Source organism: Lepidochelys kempii, chromosome 1 (assembly GCF_965140285.1).
Source record: "Lepidochelys kempii isolate rLepKem1 chromosome 1, rLepKem1.hap1, whole genome shotgun sequence".
NCBI classification, from domain to species: Eukaryota; Metazoa; Chordata; order Testudines; family Cheloniidae; genus Lepidochelys; species Lepidochelys kempii.
The window spans coordinates 113855069-113874902 of record NC_136380.1 but is presented as its reverse complement, the minus strand read 5'-3'; the positions used below and the strand labels follow the sequence as shown (position 1 = coordinate 113874902).

Below are 19834 nucleotides of genomic sequence, written 5' to 3'. Positions count from 1 at the left end.
TTGGTATGCTGCTTTTGCCAGGGATAGAACAGGAATGGAGTCTTAGAACTTTTAGTAAGTAATCTAGCTAGGTATGCATTAGATTATGATTTCTTTAAATGGCTGAGAAAAGAATTGTCCTGAATAGAATGACTATTTCTGTCTGTGTGTCTTTTTTGTAACTTAAGGTTTTGCCTAGAGGGATTCTCTATACTTTGAATCTAATTACCTTGTATGGTATCTACCATCCTGATTTTACAGGGGTGATTCCTTTACCTCTATTTACTTCTATTTCTATTAAAAGTCTTCTTGTAAGAAAACTGAATGCTTTTTCATTGTTCTCAGATCCAAGGGTTTGGTTCTGTGGTCACCTATGCAAATTGGTGAGGATTTTTACCAAACCTTTCCCAGGAAGTGGGGTGCAAGGGTTGGGAGGATTTTGGGGGGAAAGACGTGTCCAAACTACGTTTCCCAGTAAACCCAGTTAGAGTTTGGTGGTGGCAGTGGATATTGCAAGGACAAAAGATAAAGTTAATTTGTACCTTGGGGAAGTTTTAACCTAAGCTGGTAAAAGTAAGCTTAGGAGGTTTTCATGCAGGTCCCCACATCTGTACCCTAGAGTTCAGAGTGGGGGAGGAACCTTGACACACCTCCAGACTGCTTGTGAGTCACTTGAAGTGGAATGGACATGTGCAATCACTCAGAGAAGAAAAAACAGTTACTGACCTTCGAGATGTTGCAGTTGTCCATTTCACGACCTGCTCTCCTTCCCCTTTATAGAGGAATGATCCTGGTATTTTCTCATGGAGGCTGCCCTAATTCTTCAAAAGGGGCCTCATCAAAGACTTCTTCCAGAAGTACTTCCCCTGCTTTACCCCCATTGATGGATGCAGGAGTTCATTGTTGCCAGAGCCGCCTTTTGGGAGGCTAAGGGCTTCTGAGCTTTCTCGGCTTCAAAAGCATAAGAAGTCAGTATCAGGTTTGTGAGAGTCTCAAAAAAGACATTCCTCCTCAGAAAGCTCCTCCGTTACCAATAGTAAAGTGTGCTCTTCAGCTTACTGTTCTCAGATACTAGCTCATGCTGTGTCTCTTGACCTTGAGCTGCTGACTGGTGTCCTTTCAGGGGCCATCGAGACCAGCTCTTGCTCCAGCAGAGACATTGGGTCAGTCTTCTCTGACCTTGGTGGAACAACCATGTTTCTCTTTACTGACACACTAGAAGCTTATGCTGCAGCAGAGACCTTTTGTATCTCTCAATAACACGATTTGTCGCCTCTTGTTCAGGGCAAGGACTCTCATTTGGTACCACTGTGGGTACTACGTGTCTTAGCTGTGGTTCATTTCACAGTGGCTCCACCACTGTCCAACCCTATACCGCAGTTGTCCTCTGCACCAGTGCTGATGCTAATTTGTTGTACGGTACTAGCAGTCAGGAAGTCATCCATGCTTCCTTTGATACTTTGAACCCAGAACTGATCCAGATCCCAGTCTCCAAAGACAACCCCCAGTACCACACTGCTGTGGGCTTCAGACTACTCCAGGTCTTTCTTGGAGTCTAAAGATGGCTTGCTGATTACATGTTACAGACACAATGGGGCACGCTCTAGATCATGCTTTCAGTTCCGCAAGTGATCTCAGACGGGGCAGAGCACAGAACTGGGAGACTTGGACCTGGCATTTCTGGGGTCCAGTACCATTCTGACCCCCTCAGTGGTCATATTTGATGCCATGAGGGACACGTCTAGCTTCCAGGTCACCTTCTCCGCCCCCTTGTAAAGCCACAAAAGCCAGGAGGGAAGTCTCTCCGACTGATACCAAGAGTCAGGTGATTGGGGTGGGGGTGGTACTGACCGACCTTGAAGATCGGCATCACTAAGGCTACCCCAGCAGTTGGTGGAACAGCACCCTATCTCAGTACTGCAGGAACAGCCTTGGAAAGTCTCTCCAGTGCCCCCTCTTAATGCTTTGTCCTCATCCCTGGATGAGGCCCTGCTACTGGAGATGTCATCCCTGGTACTGGATGATTTCAAGGTATACCAAAAGCTCCTTAGATGGATGGCAGCTTCTCTTGAAAAGCAAGTTAAGCTTGTGGAAGAGAGCAGCCGTAAGGTTATTGACATTCTCCACCTAGCTACAATAGGAAAGATAGCTTTGTTGATGGACATGGGTATCATGCAGCCTATTAAGACTCCGTGGCAGACCCTCTCATCCATTCCACCAGTGGCCAAACTCATTGAATAGAAATACCAAGTTCTGTCTGGGGGAGGGTTGAACATTTTTATACATGTCCCATGATATGGTCAGAGGTAGGGGCTCTGTGAAAGAGAGAGGTCTCCAGGGACAGTCTAAAGCCACATCCAAAGGAAAACACGTAAAGAAACTGTATCTGTTTGGGGGGAAGAGTTTTTTTCACACCAGGGTTACAACTTCACATAGCTAACTATCAGGTCTTACTGTCTAGATACAACTGTGTCAACTGGTGGTCAATCTCTTAGTGTACAGACAAACTTCTGGGGAGCTCTAGAGAGCAGTTCTGAGCCTTGGTTATAGACCACTAGTTGGTTGCTTGTTCAGCGCTGCAGACATCACTGGATGTGGCAGATTTGGCATGTCCTATGTTTTTGTCAAAGATGGTTTCTGATTTTGTTTATATATGACTTTTCTTGAATCCTGAGATTTTGATATTTTTCAAGAATATAAGGCTTGAAGAATTTAAGTATAAACATACCTGGTCTCTGTAAACAGATAAATATAAAGTTAAATTTTTTAGCATATAAACTTTGATAGTTTTTGAACATTTTTTCTACTTTAGGTCTCAATTCTGCAAATAGTTGCATATATGCTTCACTTCACCTGTGTGAGTAGCCTCATTAGAGTCAATGAAATGTCTCGTGTAACTATTTGCAGGATGGGAACATAAAAGTTCAAATGGAGATATTCAGTCTGAAAGAATAAACTGTCAAGTTTGTAAATACCGTTAGAAACAATCACCAGTGTGTGGTGGTTTTTTAAGTTTATTTTTATTCTCATATTAGGCAGAACTTTTAAGATAAATAATTAACAGAATTTTTAGAATTATTCTCCTTCATACCTTATAACACAATAAAAGAATGTCATGCAATTCTGCAATTGAACAAATCATACTCTAAAAGGAGGCAAATATATTTGCTGTGATTATTTTACTGAAAGCCATTCTGGATCGTTTATATGGTTTTGAATGGCATCTATGCATTCTTATAATTACATTTAGAGATACATTTGCAATGTGATGTGGCAGCATAAAACACCAGTTGAGTTTTGGGTTGAATATGTAAAGACATTTTGTCATAGAACTTGGGGAGGTTATAGGTCTTTTCTGTATGATTGTGGTTTGATTGCATTTGAAATACTGTGTTCCATTCTGGGCAGCTTATTACCTGTAAGGTATTGACACATTTGGAGGGAGTGAAGAAAAGAGCAACAAAAATGGATGGAGATTATAAAGATGGATTTACATCGAAGAATTAAAAAAGATAAACATATATACTTTGCGTATGCAGTGTTGTTGTTGCTGTGTCAGTCCCAGGATATTAGAGAGACTAGTTGGGTGATATAATATCTTTTATTGGACCAACTTCTTTTGGTCAGAAAGACTAGCTTTTTAGCTACATTGAGAAAGAGCTCTGTGTAGCTTGAAAGCTTGTTTGTCTCATCAACAGAAGTTGGTCCAATAAAAAAAATTACCTCACCCACCTTGTCTGTCTAATATACCTTGCTTAGACGTCTATTTAGGGCATAACAGTCTACAAACATTGCAAATAAACACGCAGAAACATTTATTATGCTCATTATATTCTGACATAATTACAAGTAATAGGATGAAAATTAGAAAAGAGAAAAATTTAAGCCTTACCTGCTCTGTGGTGGTAGCTGTACTGCACTATCTGCACTAGAGGTTTACACAAATAGTTTAGACTCTTACGTTGGCGTTGACCATCTTGCTGAAAATTAAAATCATGTTAGACACTGAGTGTGAGAACCCTTATGCAAGAGGTTGTAAACAAGTCTCCAACTGACCTTATTATAGAAAACTTTTTAAAAAATGCAAATAAAGAGAAGTAAGTATAAATACTGTGCTTTGTTTAAATATTATGCTTTGACACTTTAAAATAGCTTAAACTATAATTTCTAGGTGATTTTTTTTTCACGTCATAGTGGTTGCTTACAATGGCAGCTTCAGAAAAGGAAATTCTAAGTAGCTTGTCCAGATATTTCACTCAAAACATCCTCTTGCTTTATGAGTTTTCAAATGGCTGAACTTAACTAAATGGGTTTAGTTTTCCTTTAAGCGATAAACATGACAAGCAAATCTTTTCTTGTTATACCTTGTGATGAATTGGGTGTCAGATTTTGTGATGGCCGTAAGAACACTGAAATTGCAGCTGGGGTTTGAATGATGGAAGGATGATGCAGGAAAGAGAATTTAGTGTGTAACTTAAAATAAATAGATATAACCTAAAGAAATTTGTAGCTACCACGATGTGTGTGTCTCATTGCCCTGGTCATTTTGTTTCTTTCCCATTCTTCTACCTTTCATCTGTCTTTGGCTTTTTTGATTCTTTGCTCTATCATGCAGGAACTACCTTTCTCAGGTTTAGAAACCACCTAGCAAAGTTTGGGCTCTAGAACAATAAAAATAATAATTAAGCAATACTACATCAGACACATTTTAAATACTGGTCCCAAACAACTGTTGTCATTCATCAATAAGATACAGGCACTTAACTTATCAAGTCGTTCCACTCTCTTTTATATATAAATATACTGCAGGTGACTGTATGCAAAAGGGAAACAATTTCATTTCCTCCTAAGTTCTTGCTGTTCCATAATCATAGTGAGGGACTTCTCCAAACAGTCAGTCATGTTGTTAGTCTGTCACTCACTCGTATTGCTGCCATCTCTTCTCCCTCCCGCTGGTGTGTATGTACATTAGCCACTGATGCTAGTAAAAGTTACATCTCCACGTGAAGTGGAGGCAAAACTCCCTACTGTTCAATTATTCAGCATGAGACTCTCACAAATGTGCTTTCTGTCTTCTTTTTTGAAAATGACATATGCCTAAGTTTAGAAGGGAGATTTTTTTTTTTTAAAGACAATAACAGCCTGTGAGGTTTTATGACTGGTGACTGATCACTTTCAGGGGAATCTGATGTAATAAGTCAACAATAATTAATTGCTTATTGTCCATTGCAGTGTACTTCTGAAACTGAACTACTAATGCAAGTTGGTACAGATTTCTAAGGATACCTGTGCAGGCTTGTACAGGATATTATAACTTGTACAAAATTCCTGATATGACAGATATAGACTTTGTAATCACCAAAAATTTACAAGAAAAATTAAATCTAATTACTACAACCACAGACCACCAAAATAGAATTTTTTCAAATATGTTTTAGAAGCCCTTGTTCACTTCCGCAATTATTTTTCAGATAAATGTGCATTTAAATGTATTCCATTAACATGGGCTTTCTAACAATTTACAGGAGTATCCTTCCAGAAGTTACTAAGGGATTTTGTAAAATTAGTTTATTAAAAAAAATCCTCTTAAAATACATAAACTATTTTTGATTGGTCTACTTCTAGCTAATTATATTCTGTGAAATTGAGCAATTCTTTTCACTTCGATGGTTCTTACACTTTAATAAAGTAGCCAATCTTTTCTATAGTTTTTTTAACTTATGCCTTATATTCTGTGTTATAAACTTTATCAAAATATTAAATCTTTTTTTCTTTAAAATTAAATTTTATTTCCAAGGAATAACATAGGGAGGTTGTAAGAAGATGATTTCCCTGGCTTTATATCCTGTGAGCACAGAGGCAGTTAAGTAGGGTACTTACGTGTGTCTGCAGAGGTGTGCTTCCTTGGTGTTTCAAATTGGGGATCAATTGCTTTTTGTTTGTAAGCAATTTGGGGCAAGGAATGTCTTTTTGCACAGCGCCTAGCACAGTAGGGCCCTGATCCATAATTAGGGCTTTCTGGTGCTACAGCAATACTACTACTACTACTAATAATAATGTACTTAGAGGAGACTGCCCTTCTCCGCCCAGAATCCGATTATCTTCAAGTCAGTGGGGAGAGCTTGCCACCATCATCTGCACAAAATGCCTTCAATCTGAATCCCTGAAGGCATACGTCATCTCATGAATATCTTCATACTCACTTTATTTTCTGTTGTCTGAAGACATATATTTTTTTAACCAGACTTTGTCTATAAATTAGTTTGCGGATGCTAGTGGTCTTATTCATCTATATTTGATACTTACCGTGTTTTCACTAACTTTCCTGTTGCACCTTCCTGTTACCTGTTCTTAGGAGTAACTCCCTTGGTAAACAAGGTATTCTTCAGCTTCCCATTATTATAAAATGATTCACATCACTTCTTCATTGGTGTAACGTAGACTGGGAGGGCTGCTGTCCTTAATATAACTTGGAAATGTGTACTCATTTCTTGCGTCCCTGGGACACCATAAGAATTTCAATTGGTCGTTTCAATTGCTGCCTAATAACTAATACAATCTGTTACACATTTTTGCTCAAGAGAAAATTTAGTACCTTTCTAGGTCAAAATTCCTAGAAGTGGCTTATGTGACAAGAGTAGTGGAACTGAAATTCTCTGGGAGATTAGTTCTTTCAGTATGCTAAGTGAGTTTCCCTTTCCTTTGCTCACTTTAAGCTCCTTGCAAATGTGTTAGTAGTGTACATCGATTGCACACATCTGTCTGAGAATTAGGCTACATCTCTAGTGTTGGGGCCCATCTTTATGAATTTAACAAGCTAGACTCACCTTAGCCAAGATCTTTACAGTGTTACTGGGATTTCTGGGATAGATGATCTTTCTTCCGAGATTTAATATTTTACCATATCTCTCTAACAACTGCAATGTCTCAACTAAATATTTTCTTGGCTAGATTAAGGACCTTTGGTGTAATTCTATATGTCAGGCCCATATTATATAGAGTGTTGTAGCTGTGTCGGTCCCACAGAGCTCCCTGCGTATCTTGAAAGCTTGTCATTCTCACCAACAGAAGTTGGTGCAATATAAAATATTACTTAACCCACCTTGTCCCTCTAATCCCATATTACTAATTTTAAGAGTAGCACACACATGCATGAGCAGTCCTCAGGAATAGAGCTGGTTATGAATTTTTTGACAAAATATTTTTGTTGACAAGTGCCCGTTAGTTACAATCAAAGTTTTTCATGGGAATGTAGCAGTTTCAACTGAACTTTCAACAGGAAGGGTTTATCAGATCCAGGATGACATTTCTGGTGAAAGAGAGACATGCTCTTCCCCCCTACCCCAGAATAGCTAATAGCTTGGTGTTTAGGGACTTGAACCTGGCTCTTCCATATCCCAGGTGAGTGCCATAACCAACAGGCTGTAGAGTCAATTTATCTGGCCAAACGAGTATTTAATTATTTATTCAAAGTGGAACACTTCTAACAGGAGAAACTGAGACCCCCAGAATAGCCAACCTTCTGGTGCTCAGGGTACTCACTTAGGATGTGGGAGATTCAGAGGTGGGATTTAGGTCTCCCACTTGAGATGAGAACGCTAACCACTAGGCTATTTGTTCTGGGGTGCTCTTTCTCTGTTTTTTGCTGAAAATTCACATTTTTTGGTTTTGTCTCAGTGCTCAACAGGAAAAGTGTTTAAAATTGTGAACACCTTAGCAGGATGGAAAAAGAATTTCCTGCCTAGATCTACTCAGGGTCTTCTGTCTGCCTCAAATTACATGGCCCTGAGATCTTGATTTCAAATGTTTTCACAATGATCCCTATTGTCTCAAAAGTAAAGTACCTGTAGAAAGACTAGAGGTACACCTTGGGTATATGGTCGACATAGACAGTCACACTAAGGACAGAATCAGATGGATAGTGACACTGCTCAATACCTGACAGAAATGGATCTATAGCTATTCCTTTCTGGACACAGTTACCTTAGAAAATGAAAATTGTTTTCACATTGGAACCTAAGTTCCCTTTGTCAGATTGTATTGGGTGTTGAATTGTGTGCTGGAATGATACTTCCTTTCCTGAACTACTGTATATATTTTCCTCCAGGAGGATTTCTTGTAGAGCTTTATGAAACTGGCTTTCTGCTGTCTTGTTATGATGTCCGGTATAGTAAAGTCTTCAGACACTTCATAAGTGTATGTTCCAGAGCCCAAATTTCCTTTTTTTTAAAATTTGCCTTGTATTACAAACCATATTATCTCCAGAAAGTGGAATATACATTCTTGCCTCTGTTCATCTCCTGTTCAAAATTCCCCTCTAGTCCTCCCATCTCCTGTTGTGGATGGGAATTTTGGATGACTCCATGATTCTCCTGGGATGTGAACCTGCCTCATACAGTATTTTTTTCCCCCATGTGATTGGAGAATCTGAGAGTTTGTCTACTCTTTAGTAGAAATCCTGCCCTATTCTTCTGCTCCACATTTGCCTATTTTATTCTTCTGTTATGTCTAGTCACAAACCTAGATTGTGAGCTCTTTGAAGCAGGGGAACTTTGTACAATGTCTCAATCACTAGGGTCCTGATTCTTGACTGGGGACCCTAAGCACTACCATAACATAATAATGGTAACTTTTTAGAGAGAGAGATAATTACCCGCCTGTCATTTTGCTTCTCTGAAGATACCTTTGATTTCTACTCACTTTTTCACTGTCCTTTCAATTGTTGATTTTTTCTGATGATCTCATCCTATCATAAATATTCTTCGTAAATATATTAATCTTGCAATTTAGGAACTTCTCTGTGTCATGCTCATCACGGGAATTAAAAATAATGTCTGACCTAAAGGGGTGTCTTAAAGAGCCAAAATTCATTGACAGCTAAAGGACGTCAGCCTGTTTCACTGTAGGGAGACCCAAGGGTAGGAATCCAGTAAAATGATACTTTCAAAGCAGAAATACAAGAATTAATGCTTTCATCTACCTCTTCATGGGTCCTGTAAATGAGGAGGGTTTCTGTTAGCCTATGTTTTGTCAGTCTTCTATCATGAGTAACTCCATGGTCTGCCTTTGCTATTCCTGAGCATTCCCATCCAACAGCATGAAACTGACAGTCCTTGTTAGTATCACTATTGTCCACAGAGTAGCAGCATGAAACTGACAAATTGTTAAAACTGGCAAATGGTTAATTTCACTGGTTGCTGTTAAGTAAAGCTATAAGAAGCAGGAAAAGGCACTGGAGTCATCTGTTTGCATACTCAGGAAGGCAACATTGCATTGCTTTGCATACAGGTTACGTTTGGAAGGGTATCTTCACAATCATATGCGCTAGAAACTATATATAAATGAAAGCTTAAACTCTGCAGAAATTGATGAGTTAGACCTTCATGCTGACAAGGGAAAGAGTCCCACTTGTCATTGCCAAGTAGATTTTTTTCAGCCACTGTTCCAAATGGTGTTAGGTTGCTTGAGTTGTGCTTTCTGGGATTACAGTTTATGCTGGGTTCAGTAAAGATCCTGAAATAAATTACAACCTTTTATTCACTCCCAGGCTATCTATTATGACTAATAAAAATATATATGTCCTTGGTTTTTTTAAACAAAAATGCATCCATCTTCACTAAATTGATAGCAGCTTGACATTTCATTTATAAAGTACTTTACTCAACACACATGCAAAGGAACTTTCAAAAGAAATATTCTTTCTTCTTTGAGTGCTTGCTCACATTGATTCCATTCTAGGTTTGTGCAGCCCCACATGCACAGTTGTTGGAGACTTTTGCCTTGGCGGTATCCATAGAGTTGGGCGTGGCGCCCCCTTGAGTGCCACGCTCATACGTTGGTATATCAGGCACCGCTGGCCCTATGCCCTCTCAGTTCCTTCTTACTGCCCGGTGGTGGTTGGTTGGAGTGCCTCTTCCCCTTGCTTCTCGGTGGTCAGCGGTTTTCTCCTGCTCCCAAACCTTGTGTTCCAGCTGTAAATAATTTTGTTTTAATAGATGAGTAAGTAGGTGTTAAGTCCTGTAGTTAGTCAGTTAGGGTCCTGGCGTGGACTTTCCCCTTAGCGGGGCATGCCCTGGTGTCCGGATTTAAAATCCTGCTATGACTGCAACAGGCCTATGCCTGTTAGTGACCCGCATGGTAGCTATTTGAAATGCCTTGGGGAATCCCACGTTAAAGAGAAGTGTCGTATCTGTAAGAATTTTCGTCCCAGGACACAGAAAGAACGTGACATTCGCTTGAGGGCCCTCCTCATGGAGGCTGCTCTTCGTCCAGCCTCAGAGCCAGCCCAGCCGGATACAATGCCTACCACTTCAGCCTCTGCGCAGCGCACCCCCAGCACCAGGCTCATCCTGGCACCGGTCCCCTTCGCCGGTGCCTAAGAAGAAAGAGGGACCCAGCACTAAGCAAGCCGGATCAAGGGGCATTGGGCAAAGGACCCTGCTTGGGCCACCCGCCCACTCCGGAGCCGCAAGGAGGCTCACATCCCCCCCACCCCCCAAGTGATCTGCCGCCGACTCTGAGAAGTAGTAGGGGACCTAGGCTGATGGCGCAGTCAACGCCCTCTCAGCTCCCGTCACCCAGAGAGCCAATGGACTCTCCCGCCGCAGTTGGCACCGCATTTGGTGATAGACCCGGCTAAGGCTCCCTAAAAGGGCAAGTCATCGGTCAAGGCCTCCCAGAAGGCAACTGAGGGCCACCGGTCTCCAGAACCAAGGCAGAGCCCTGTGTCACCGTGCCCTTGGTCTCCACGTCAGCCCAGGTCACCTGTTTGCCACTACAGGTCACTGGCACCACGTTCCCAGTCTCCGCCCTCATGCTGGGCTTCACCTAAAGGGAGGCACTAGTCATCTTACAGTCAGCACTGGTCATCTTCGTGCTGACAGTCACTGTCACCGAGACCTCGGGGATGCTCCCCAGCTCGGCGCTGCTCCCCCTACTCCCGGCACCCGTCAGACCACTCCAGGTACCTGTCACTCACAGCGATGGTTAGCTGCCAGACCCAGGCCTTGACGGTCCTCCGGCACTGAGAGGGAGTTCAGCTCCTTGCCGAGACAGCATCATCGTGACTGGGCTCCGGAGGGTGCCTCTGCCATGGTGATGCCGACCTGGAAGCAGGGCCAGTGGCCAGCACAGTGGCCTTATTGGAACACCCATGATGCCAGTGCCCCAGTCTCACCAGTCCTCAGTTGCAGCATCGGACAAGCCCCAGTCATCACCGGGCTTGGTGCAGGATGTGTTGGCAGGCACTGTGAGGAAGGAGCAAGTGCCCACCCCAAGACACCCTTCCCCTGTGGGTGAAAATGCCCCAGGCCCTCCCTCCGGTGTTTCAGTCATCCTCCTCCTCTCCAGACAAGGCAGTGGCAGGGCCCTCCTGGGCTAGTCCACTGGATGACTTCAGGGAGCATCAAGCGCTGGGCCTTGAGGCAGAGGAAATGGTGGTACAATCGGACACATGGTTCTATGTGCTCTTCATGTCCACCTCAGCATGTGTCGCAGTCCCAGTGCATGAGGGGGTCCTAAACATTTCCAAAGCCATCTGGCAAACTCCATCCTCCATTCGCCCACTTCCAAGATTGCTGAAAAGAAGTATTTTGTCCCTGCCAAGGGGCTCGACTACTTATACACCTAGCCGCCCCCAGGTTCATCAGTCATGTAGGTGGCCAACAAAAAGAACAAATGGGCCCGCCAGTTCCACCTCCAAGAATAAGGAGGCCAAGAGACTGGACCTTTTAGGAAGGAAAATTTATTCCACGGCCATCTCCAATTCAGGGTGGTGAACCACTAGGTTCTTTTGGGGCATTATAACTTTAACCTCTGGGACTCCCTCCTTAAGTTTAAGGACTCCATGCCCCAGGAGACAGCCCAAGAGTTCGGGGCTATGGTGGAGGAAGGAACCACGATGACTCCCTCTTGATGGCCTGGGATGCAGCTGATTCGGCGGCCAGGGTGGTTACCTCCCTGAATGGCCATGAGGCGCAGCTCCTGGCTTCAGACCGCCGGCCTATCCGAGGAGATGCAGTCCTCCATACAGGATCTCTCATTCGGTGGAGTCGGGCTGTTCTCTGAGCAGATGGATGCAAGGCTACATGGTCTAAAAGACATCTAGCCATCCTCCGCTCCCTGGAGATGCATATGCCTCAGTCTGCGAGGAAGCCATTCTGGCAGGGACCTGCGAGGAGAAGGGACTGGCTTTAGTTGCCACCACCCTTCATCCTCCCACTTGCCTGCGCAACCTGGCCCAGTGAAACACCACAGAGGCCAGAAGTGCTCGTTTTGAGGGTGCACTCGAGCGACACACCAGACACCTCCCCGGATCTGCCCCACTTTTTCCTCAGCTGTCTCCATCCCTACCTTTCAGCCTGGTCGAGAGTCACCTCAGACCATTGGGTGCTAGAAATTGTGTCATTGGGCTACACCCTCCAGTTTCCGGACACCTCTTGCTCCCACCCACCCCTTCCCAGTCCCTCTTCAGGGACCCTTCTCACAAGCAACTCTTCGTTCAGGAGGTAAACAACTTCTTACAACTGGGGGAGTGGAGGAGGTTCCTCAGGAAATGAGGGGGAAAGTTTTCTACTCCCGCTATTTCCTGATTCTGAAGGCAAAAGGTGGCCTACATCCCATTCTAGACCTGTGATGACTTAACAAGTACCTCAAAAAGTTGAAGTTTTGCATGATATCCCTGGCCTCCATCATTCCCTCCCTGGATCCAGGAGAGTGGTACGCCGCTCTCGACTTGAAAGACGCTTATTTCCATATCTCTATTTTCCAAGGACACAGCCTGTTCCTCTGTTTTGTGGTGGGCCAGTGCCATTTCCAGTTCATGGCGCTCCCCTTTGGCCTCTCCTCAGCCTCGCAGGTCTTTACAAAATGCATGGCCCCAGTAGCCGCTTACCTGAGACGTCAGGGGGTCCAAGTCTATCCTTATCTCAAAGATTGGCTCATCAAGGGCAGATCGTGGGATCACATGCAGAGCAGCCTCGATTTGGTGTGGTCCACATGCTGTGACCTGAGCCTGTTAGTGAATGAGCAGAAGTCAGCCCTCATACCAGTGCAACAGATGGAGTTTATTGGGGCAGTTCTAAATTGCACACATTCCTTCCAGAGTCCTATTTCCGAGCCATGTCGGATGTAATCTCCCGTGTGAGGGGTCATCCACTCACCACCACTCACACTTGCCTAAGGCTGCTAGGCCACATGACTGCTTGTACTTACGTGGTCTGTCATGCCCGGCTCCATGTCCAGCCTCTGCAGTTTGGTTGGCATCAGTCTACATCCCCAACAGGCATGATCCAGACCTGGTAGTCAAAGTGCCAGACCACATCCGGGCACCCCAGCCCTGGCCCTGATGCTGACTCTGGTGTCCGATGCCTCAGACCTAGGCTGGGGTGCCCACCTGGGCAAGCTCAGTGCATAAGCCGCTGCTTGGGGGGTGGGGGGTCAGCCACTCCCTCCACATAAATGTCAGGGAGCTCAGGGCGGTCCACTTGGCCTGCCAGGTTTTTCAGCCCCAGTTGCAAGGCAAAGTGGTTCAAGTCCTGACAGACCATGCTGCCACAATGTTTTATATCAACAAGCAGGGCAGAGCCAGTTGTCAGCCCTTTGCCAGGAAGCTCTCAGTCTGTGGGACTTCTGCATGCAGCATGCCATTCATCTCGTGGCAGCACACCTCCCTGGAACCAGAAATTTATTGGCGGATCACCTCAGCAGAACCTTCTCGTCTCGCCACAAGTGGTAATGTGGTCGATCAGATCTTCCGAAGGTGGGGGTTTCCCCAGGCGGACTTGTTTGCGACTCACCAGAACAGGAAGTGCCACCGGTTCTGCTCATTTCAGGAGGTCAGCAGGGGCTCCCAGTCAGGCGCCTTTCTGCTTCTTTAGTTGGGGGCTCTGATGTACGCTTTCCTGCCAGTGCCATTGCTTCATAGAGTTCTCATGAAGATCAGGCAGGACAAGGCCAAGGTCATCCTGATAGCCCTGGCTTTGCCACGCCAGCTCTGGTTCAGCACGCTTATGGATCTATCGGTGGCAACCCCGATGCCACTGCCCCTCTGGCCAGATCTCGTATCGCAGAACCACGGCCGGCTGTGCACCCGTGTCTCAAATCTAGCGGCACTGCACCTCACAGCGTGGTTGCTCCGTGGTTAACTGCCGAGTAATGGGAATGTTTGGCCCGAGTTCAACAGGTCCTACTCGGAAGTAGGAAGCCCTACTCAAGAGCAACCTATGTGGCCAAATGGAAATATTTTACATGCTGAGCCTCGACCCATGAGGTTAGGCCTCAGGAGGCATTGCTGCAGCTGATCCTGGACTACCCTCTGCATCTCAAGCTCCAAGGTTTGTCCCTTTCCTCAATTAAGGTCCATCTGGCCTCTATATCGGCCTTTCACTCTATTCCAGGGCAGGTCCGTCATGACGGTCCGATTCTTGGCCTGGAGTGGCTCTACCCTCAAGTAAGAGGCCCTGTGCCCCCATGGGACTTGAATTTGTTACTTTCCCAACTCATGAGGGCCCCCTTCAAGCCCTTGGTATCCTGTTCCCTTCTTCTGCATTCTTGGTAGCAATAACTTCTACCCGAAGGGTCTCTGAAATTAGGCCACTTACATCGGAGCCACCCTATATGGTGTTCTTCAAGGACACGGTCCAATTGCGAGCACGTCTGGCTTTTGTGCCCAAGGTGGTTTCACTATTTATTTTACACAAGCCAGGACATATTTCTGCCAGTCTTTTGCCCAAAGCGTCATAAGTCAGAAGAGGAGCGTGGGCTGCACTCTCTGGATGTCAGGAGGGCGCAAGCCTTTTACATGGAGTGGACCAAGCCGTTTCGCAAGTCAATGCAGTTGTTCATTGTGGTGGCAGGTAGGATGAAAGTTCATCCGGTGTCTGCCCAGAGAATTTCTTCCTGAATCACAGCCTGCATCTGTTTCTGCTATGATCAGGCGAAGGTGCCTCCACTGGCGGTTGCAATCGCCTACTTGAGTAGAGCTCAAAGCCTCGGCAGCAGCCTTCCTGGCCCATGTGCTGATTTTTGACCTCTGCAGGGCTGCCATCTGGTCGTCTGTGCATATGTTCATGTCTCACTATGCGCTTACACAGCAAGCCTATGCACTATAAGGTGGGTAGAAAGCTGGCTAAATTGTCGGGCTCAACGGGTAGTGATCAATGGCTCCATGTCTAGTTGGCAGCCGGTATCAAGTGGAGTGCCCCAAGGGTCGGTCCTGGGGCCGGTTTTATTCAATATCTTCATAAATGATCTGGAGGATGGTGTGGATTGCACTCTCAGCAAATTTGCGGATGATACTAAACTGGGAGGAGTGGTAGATACGCTGGAGGGGAGGGATAGGATACAGAAGGACCTAGACCAATTGGAAGATTGGGCCAAAAGGAATCTGATGAGGTTCAATAAGGATAAGTGCAGGGTCCTGCACTTAGGACGGAAGAACCCAATGCACAGCTACAGACTAGGGACCGAATGGCTAGGCAGCAGTTCTGCAGAAAAGGACCTAGGGGTGACAGTGGACGAGAAGCTGGATATGAGTCAGCAGTGTGCCCTTGTTGCCAAGAAGGCCAATGGCATTTTGGGATGTATAAGTAGGGGCATAGCGAGCAGATCGAGGGACGTGATCGTTCCCCTCTATTCGACATTGGTGAGGCCTCATCTGGAGTACTGTGTCCAGTTTTGGGCCCCACACTTCAAGAAGGATGTGGATAAATTGGAGAGAGTCCAGCGAAGGGCAACAAAAATGATTAGGGGACTGGAACACATGAGTTATGAGGAGAGGCTGAGGGAGCTGGGATTGTTTAGCCTGCAGAAGAGAAGAATGAGGGGGGATTTGATAGCTGCTTTCAACTACCTGAAAGGGGGTTCCAAAGAGGATGGCTCTAGACTGTTCTCAATGGTAGCAGATGACAGAACGAGGAGTAATGGTCTCAAGTTGCAGTGGGGGAGGTTTAGATTGGATATTAGGAAAAACTTTTTCACTAAGAGGGTGGTGAAACACTGGAATGCGTTACCTAGGGAGGTGGTAGAATCTCCTTCCTTAGAGGTTTTTAAGGTCAGGCTTGACAAAGCCCTGGCTGGGATGATTTAACTGGGAATTGGTCCTGCTTTGAGCAGGGGGTTGGACTAGATGACCTTCTGGGGTCCCTTCCAACCCTGATATTCTATGATTCTATGATTCTAAGCCCAAGATGACGCTGGCTTTGGTAGAGCGGTGTTGCAAGCCACACGTCTGTGAACTCCAAGCCCACCTCCAGGGATTCTGCTTGTGAGTCACCTAGAATGGAATCAACATGAGCAAGCACTCGAAGGAAAAATGGTTACCTACCTTTTGTAACTTGTTCTTTGAGATGAGTTGCTCATGTCCATTCCATTACCCACCCTCCTGCCCCTCCGTCGGAGTTGCTGGCAAGAAGGAACTGAGAGGGCGTAGGGCCAGCGGTGTCTGATATACCAACTCAAGAGTTCAGCACTCAAGGAGTCGACCCTACAGATACCGCTAAGGCAAAAGTCTCCGACACCTGTGCGCACTTAGAATGGAATGGACATGAGCACCACATTTCAAAGAAGAACAGTTACAAAAGGTAGGTGATCATTTTTTCTTTACTTCATTGCCTTATGCTGTAGTTTGCATATCCTGCTAAGTTGCCTTATTAAGTAGGACTTACAAATGAGTTTAAAGCAATGAAAAAAATAAACTATGAAGCCTCTTTCTTCCCAAATCCGTGTCCCTTTGCTACATATGACTAACCCATGCTATCAGTTAGAAACTATAGTGTATAGGTAAGAAAGTCAAACATCATTTTATTAGCTTTCTGTATCCTTTCTATGAATCGTATTGAAATGTCAGATTGCTTTGAAACAGTGAATAATTGTTGTCCTTTATTTCTTGAATTAAAAACTAAGTTTTCAGTATGTTTGTCTCATTAGATAAGCAGGATTTGTAGAAGCAGTTCTAGAATGTGAAATTTTCTTGATATTTTCTAATTGTTGCTGTTGCCTAACAGGGTGGATTGATTTAAATCACTTATTTTAATCATGGTTTAAATAATCAAGTAGGAAACCTTGATTTAAATAATTGGTTTTAGTCTGGTTTTGAATTTGTACTTTTTGGTTATTGTCCTAGAGAAAAGTTCTTTCTCATTGGCTGTTATAAACATTGGAACATGTTGGTTTGCAACCAAATATAGCCTTTACGCTCAATTTGGTACTTCATTTTGCTAACTGGAAGAATATACTGTATATCTACATATGTATTTAAACAATTATATAGATTAACCTACATTTATTTGAATTTTTAGTTTTTACATTTTTTTATGTTAGAAATGGTGAATGGTAAACATTTGATATTTTTTTACCCAGGATTTGTGCCAAGCTGTGTTTGGATGGAAATTGGAATTAAAAGTGTGCAAAAGCAACATTTTAGATTTGTTTTTTAGTAGTTGCATAAAGTTACCTTTTATATGCAAGAATCATAAGAAAGAAAACAAGTTTATCAGAGCATATTTTGCATTTCAAATTTATTAAGCAAAGGAATTATTACCTGGAGTTAGTGAATTGACAGATATTTGAAAGTATTTAGGTGCTTAAGGGCTTGTGTTGTACAGTGGGTGGGTGGGGTGATTTCTAAAACACACTAACATGTTGCACATTAATTGATCCAGGTAGACCCTGCTGGTGCACTTTAACGTAGTGCTGTTAGAAACAGTACTATGTTAAAGCTCACTAGGGAACCTTTAGTGTGCATCAGCAGGGTCTACATTGACCAATCAATGCACAACACGTTAGTAGTGCACGTTAGTAGTCACACCTCTGCAGAGCACCTTACCCCAACATATAAACAAAGCCCTAAAAATGCAGAACAGAAACTGTAGTAGTTACATTTGGAAAAATATAAATACCAATATTTGCTCCCTTGTAAAGACTGAAAAAAGAATATCTACTTAATCCTAGTACACAACATTGTGATATATTTATAAAGCTTGAGTTGACCTAAAAAGTTATTTACCCCAGTTATATAATTTAAAAAGAGGCACCCTTTATCTCATTGTAATTTGAGGAGGGCTTATTGATGCTACTGTATTTTTATTATTTAAATTATTTTAATGGACTAAAGTAGGTTTTGGCCTTAATGTAAATTGACAAAATTTCAAATATAATTTGAAATCAGTTTATTTTAAAAAAGAAAAATATATTTAATTTAAATAAAAATTAATCTGAGTTTTTTTAATTTTTAAAAAACCATCTACCTTTGTGTGGGACAAATGCACATTCATGTTTATTTCGCATGGGGGGGGCACTTAGCAATATGATGCATGTATTTGTATTTGCATTCTCTTTGCCCTGCCAGGCCAAAAAAATGAATTGTTCACCCTTGGTGTCCTTATTAGTTTTTTGAACTCTTAAACACAGAATTTGATGATTTGTAATTATAAACTAATTTGTTAGGTTCGAAAATGTGGTGATAAAATGTGGACAGATTTCATTGTATGTATATATGAGCAGTAAAATTGTGGAGAAGAGAACAAAGGTGAATAGAAATGCATCATGACTTGACGAAAAGCTTTAGGTATGCAGCATTAAGGGAGTTATATTAATATTTATATGGAACTTTTTTTTTTGCCCCCAGTTTTTATTGCACCTGTCTCGAAGCTGAGTACTACTAAACTAACATTTTGATAATGAAAGATTACCTAGTTTCACATTAGCTTCTATAAGTATTTCAGTATCATCTGCTGACATGTACTTTTGCAGCTTCTTAAAGCAATACTCCTTGGTGAACCACCTTTGGCACTGCTTAGTGCTTCTGCCTGCTGATCACTTGATGTGCACAACTGATACGTGAGTTTCAGATAGGTGTGTCAAAGATGCAGAATTATCACGTTAGTTAAAAGTAGCCCGCCCTCCCTCCCTCCCTCCTGCCATTTTTTATTGTTGAGAAAAGCAAAATGCTTTTACTGTGTTTACTACCTTGTTTTATATCCAAGTGTTTATTGGTGATGTCAGCACAGCATCGTAGCTCAGGTTCTGTAGTTTCTGATTCTGCTAGCGTTTTATGTCAAAAGTGCAGTAGAAGCCAAAAAGTTATGTGGTTTGTCTTGTTACATTGCAAGTATAAAGTGCACTTCATCTTTTATTAACTATCGTATTGGATTTTTTTGTCCAAATTAATTGATGAGAACATTACATTATTATTTTACAGGTTTTTTGCAGCCTTTCCTAGAAGCCTGTAGCAATGTGTCCTTTTTCCGTACTTGTTCTGTGTTGCTTCGAAATCCTAAACTCGATCTACTGATACTGGAAAAACTCAGCATTATACTGCAAAAGCTCTCCAGAATCAAGTAAATATTTTTTATTTTGTAGTCTTAGTTATCAAAAATTGCTTTTTTATATTCCTCCTCTTTCCAAAGGAGGTCTGCAGTTCTAGCAATATTGCAGATGTTAGATCTAGCATGGGTAATGCTAGAATTTCTCTGCCATCAGTTCCATTAAAAGAACAGCTTTTACCATCTTATAAAATGGATCTTTCAAGTTTTCTTCTAAATCCAGGTTTTGTGCAGTTAGCTTACATAAAATGTAAATCCTTATTGGGCCAGTATTTGTTTATTTTATATTTGAGTTATCTTGTATGCTTATCATCTCTGACTTCATTTTTTCTACTTGACCCCAAGTTTTGCTGAGTTACTTTGTATCATTGTTTTTCTGGGGTGAAATTTGCAAAAGGACCTATGTGACATAGGAATCTAGAACCTATATTCAAAAGTGATTTAGGCACTTAGAAGCTGTAAGAGTTAAGAGTTAAGCTTCTAAGTGCCCAGAAGTAATTTTTGAAAAGGGAATTTAGATGGTTAAATTTGAC

General features: G+C 43.0%; 1 protein-coding gene across 1 annotated transcript in view; it reads left to right on the top strand.

The window, feature by feature from the left end:
* CCDC138 (coiled-coil domain containing 138) overlaps positions 1-19834 on the top strand; it is a 74289-nt gene that overhangs the window by 52620 nt on the left and 1835 nt on the right. The window contains 1 exon segment of the mRNA XM_073350871.2: positions 19178-19316. Within this exon segment, the coding sequence (XP_073206972.2) occupies positions 19178-19316 (139 nt within the window).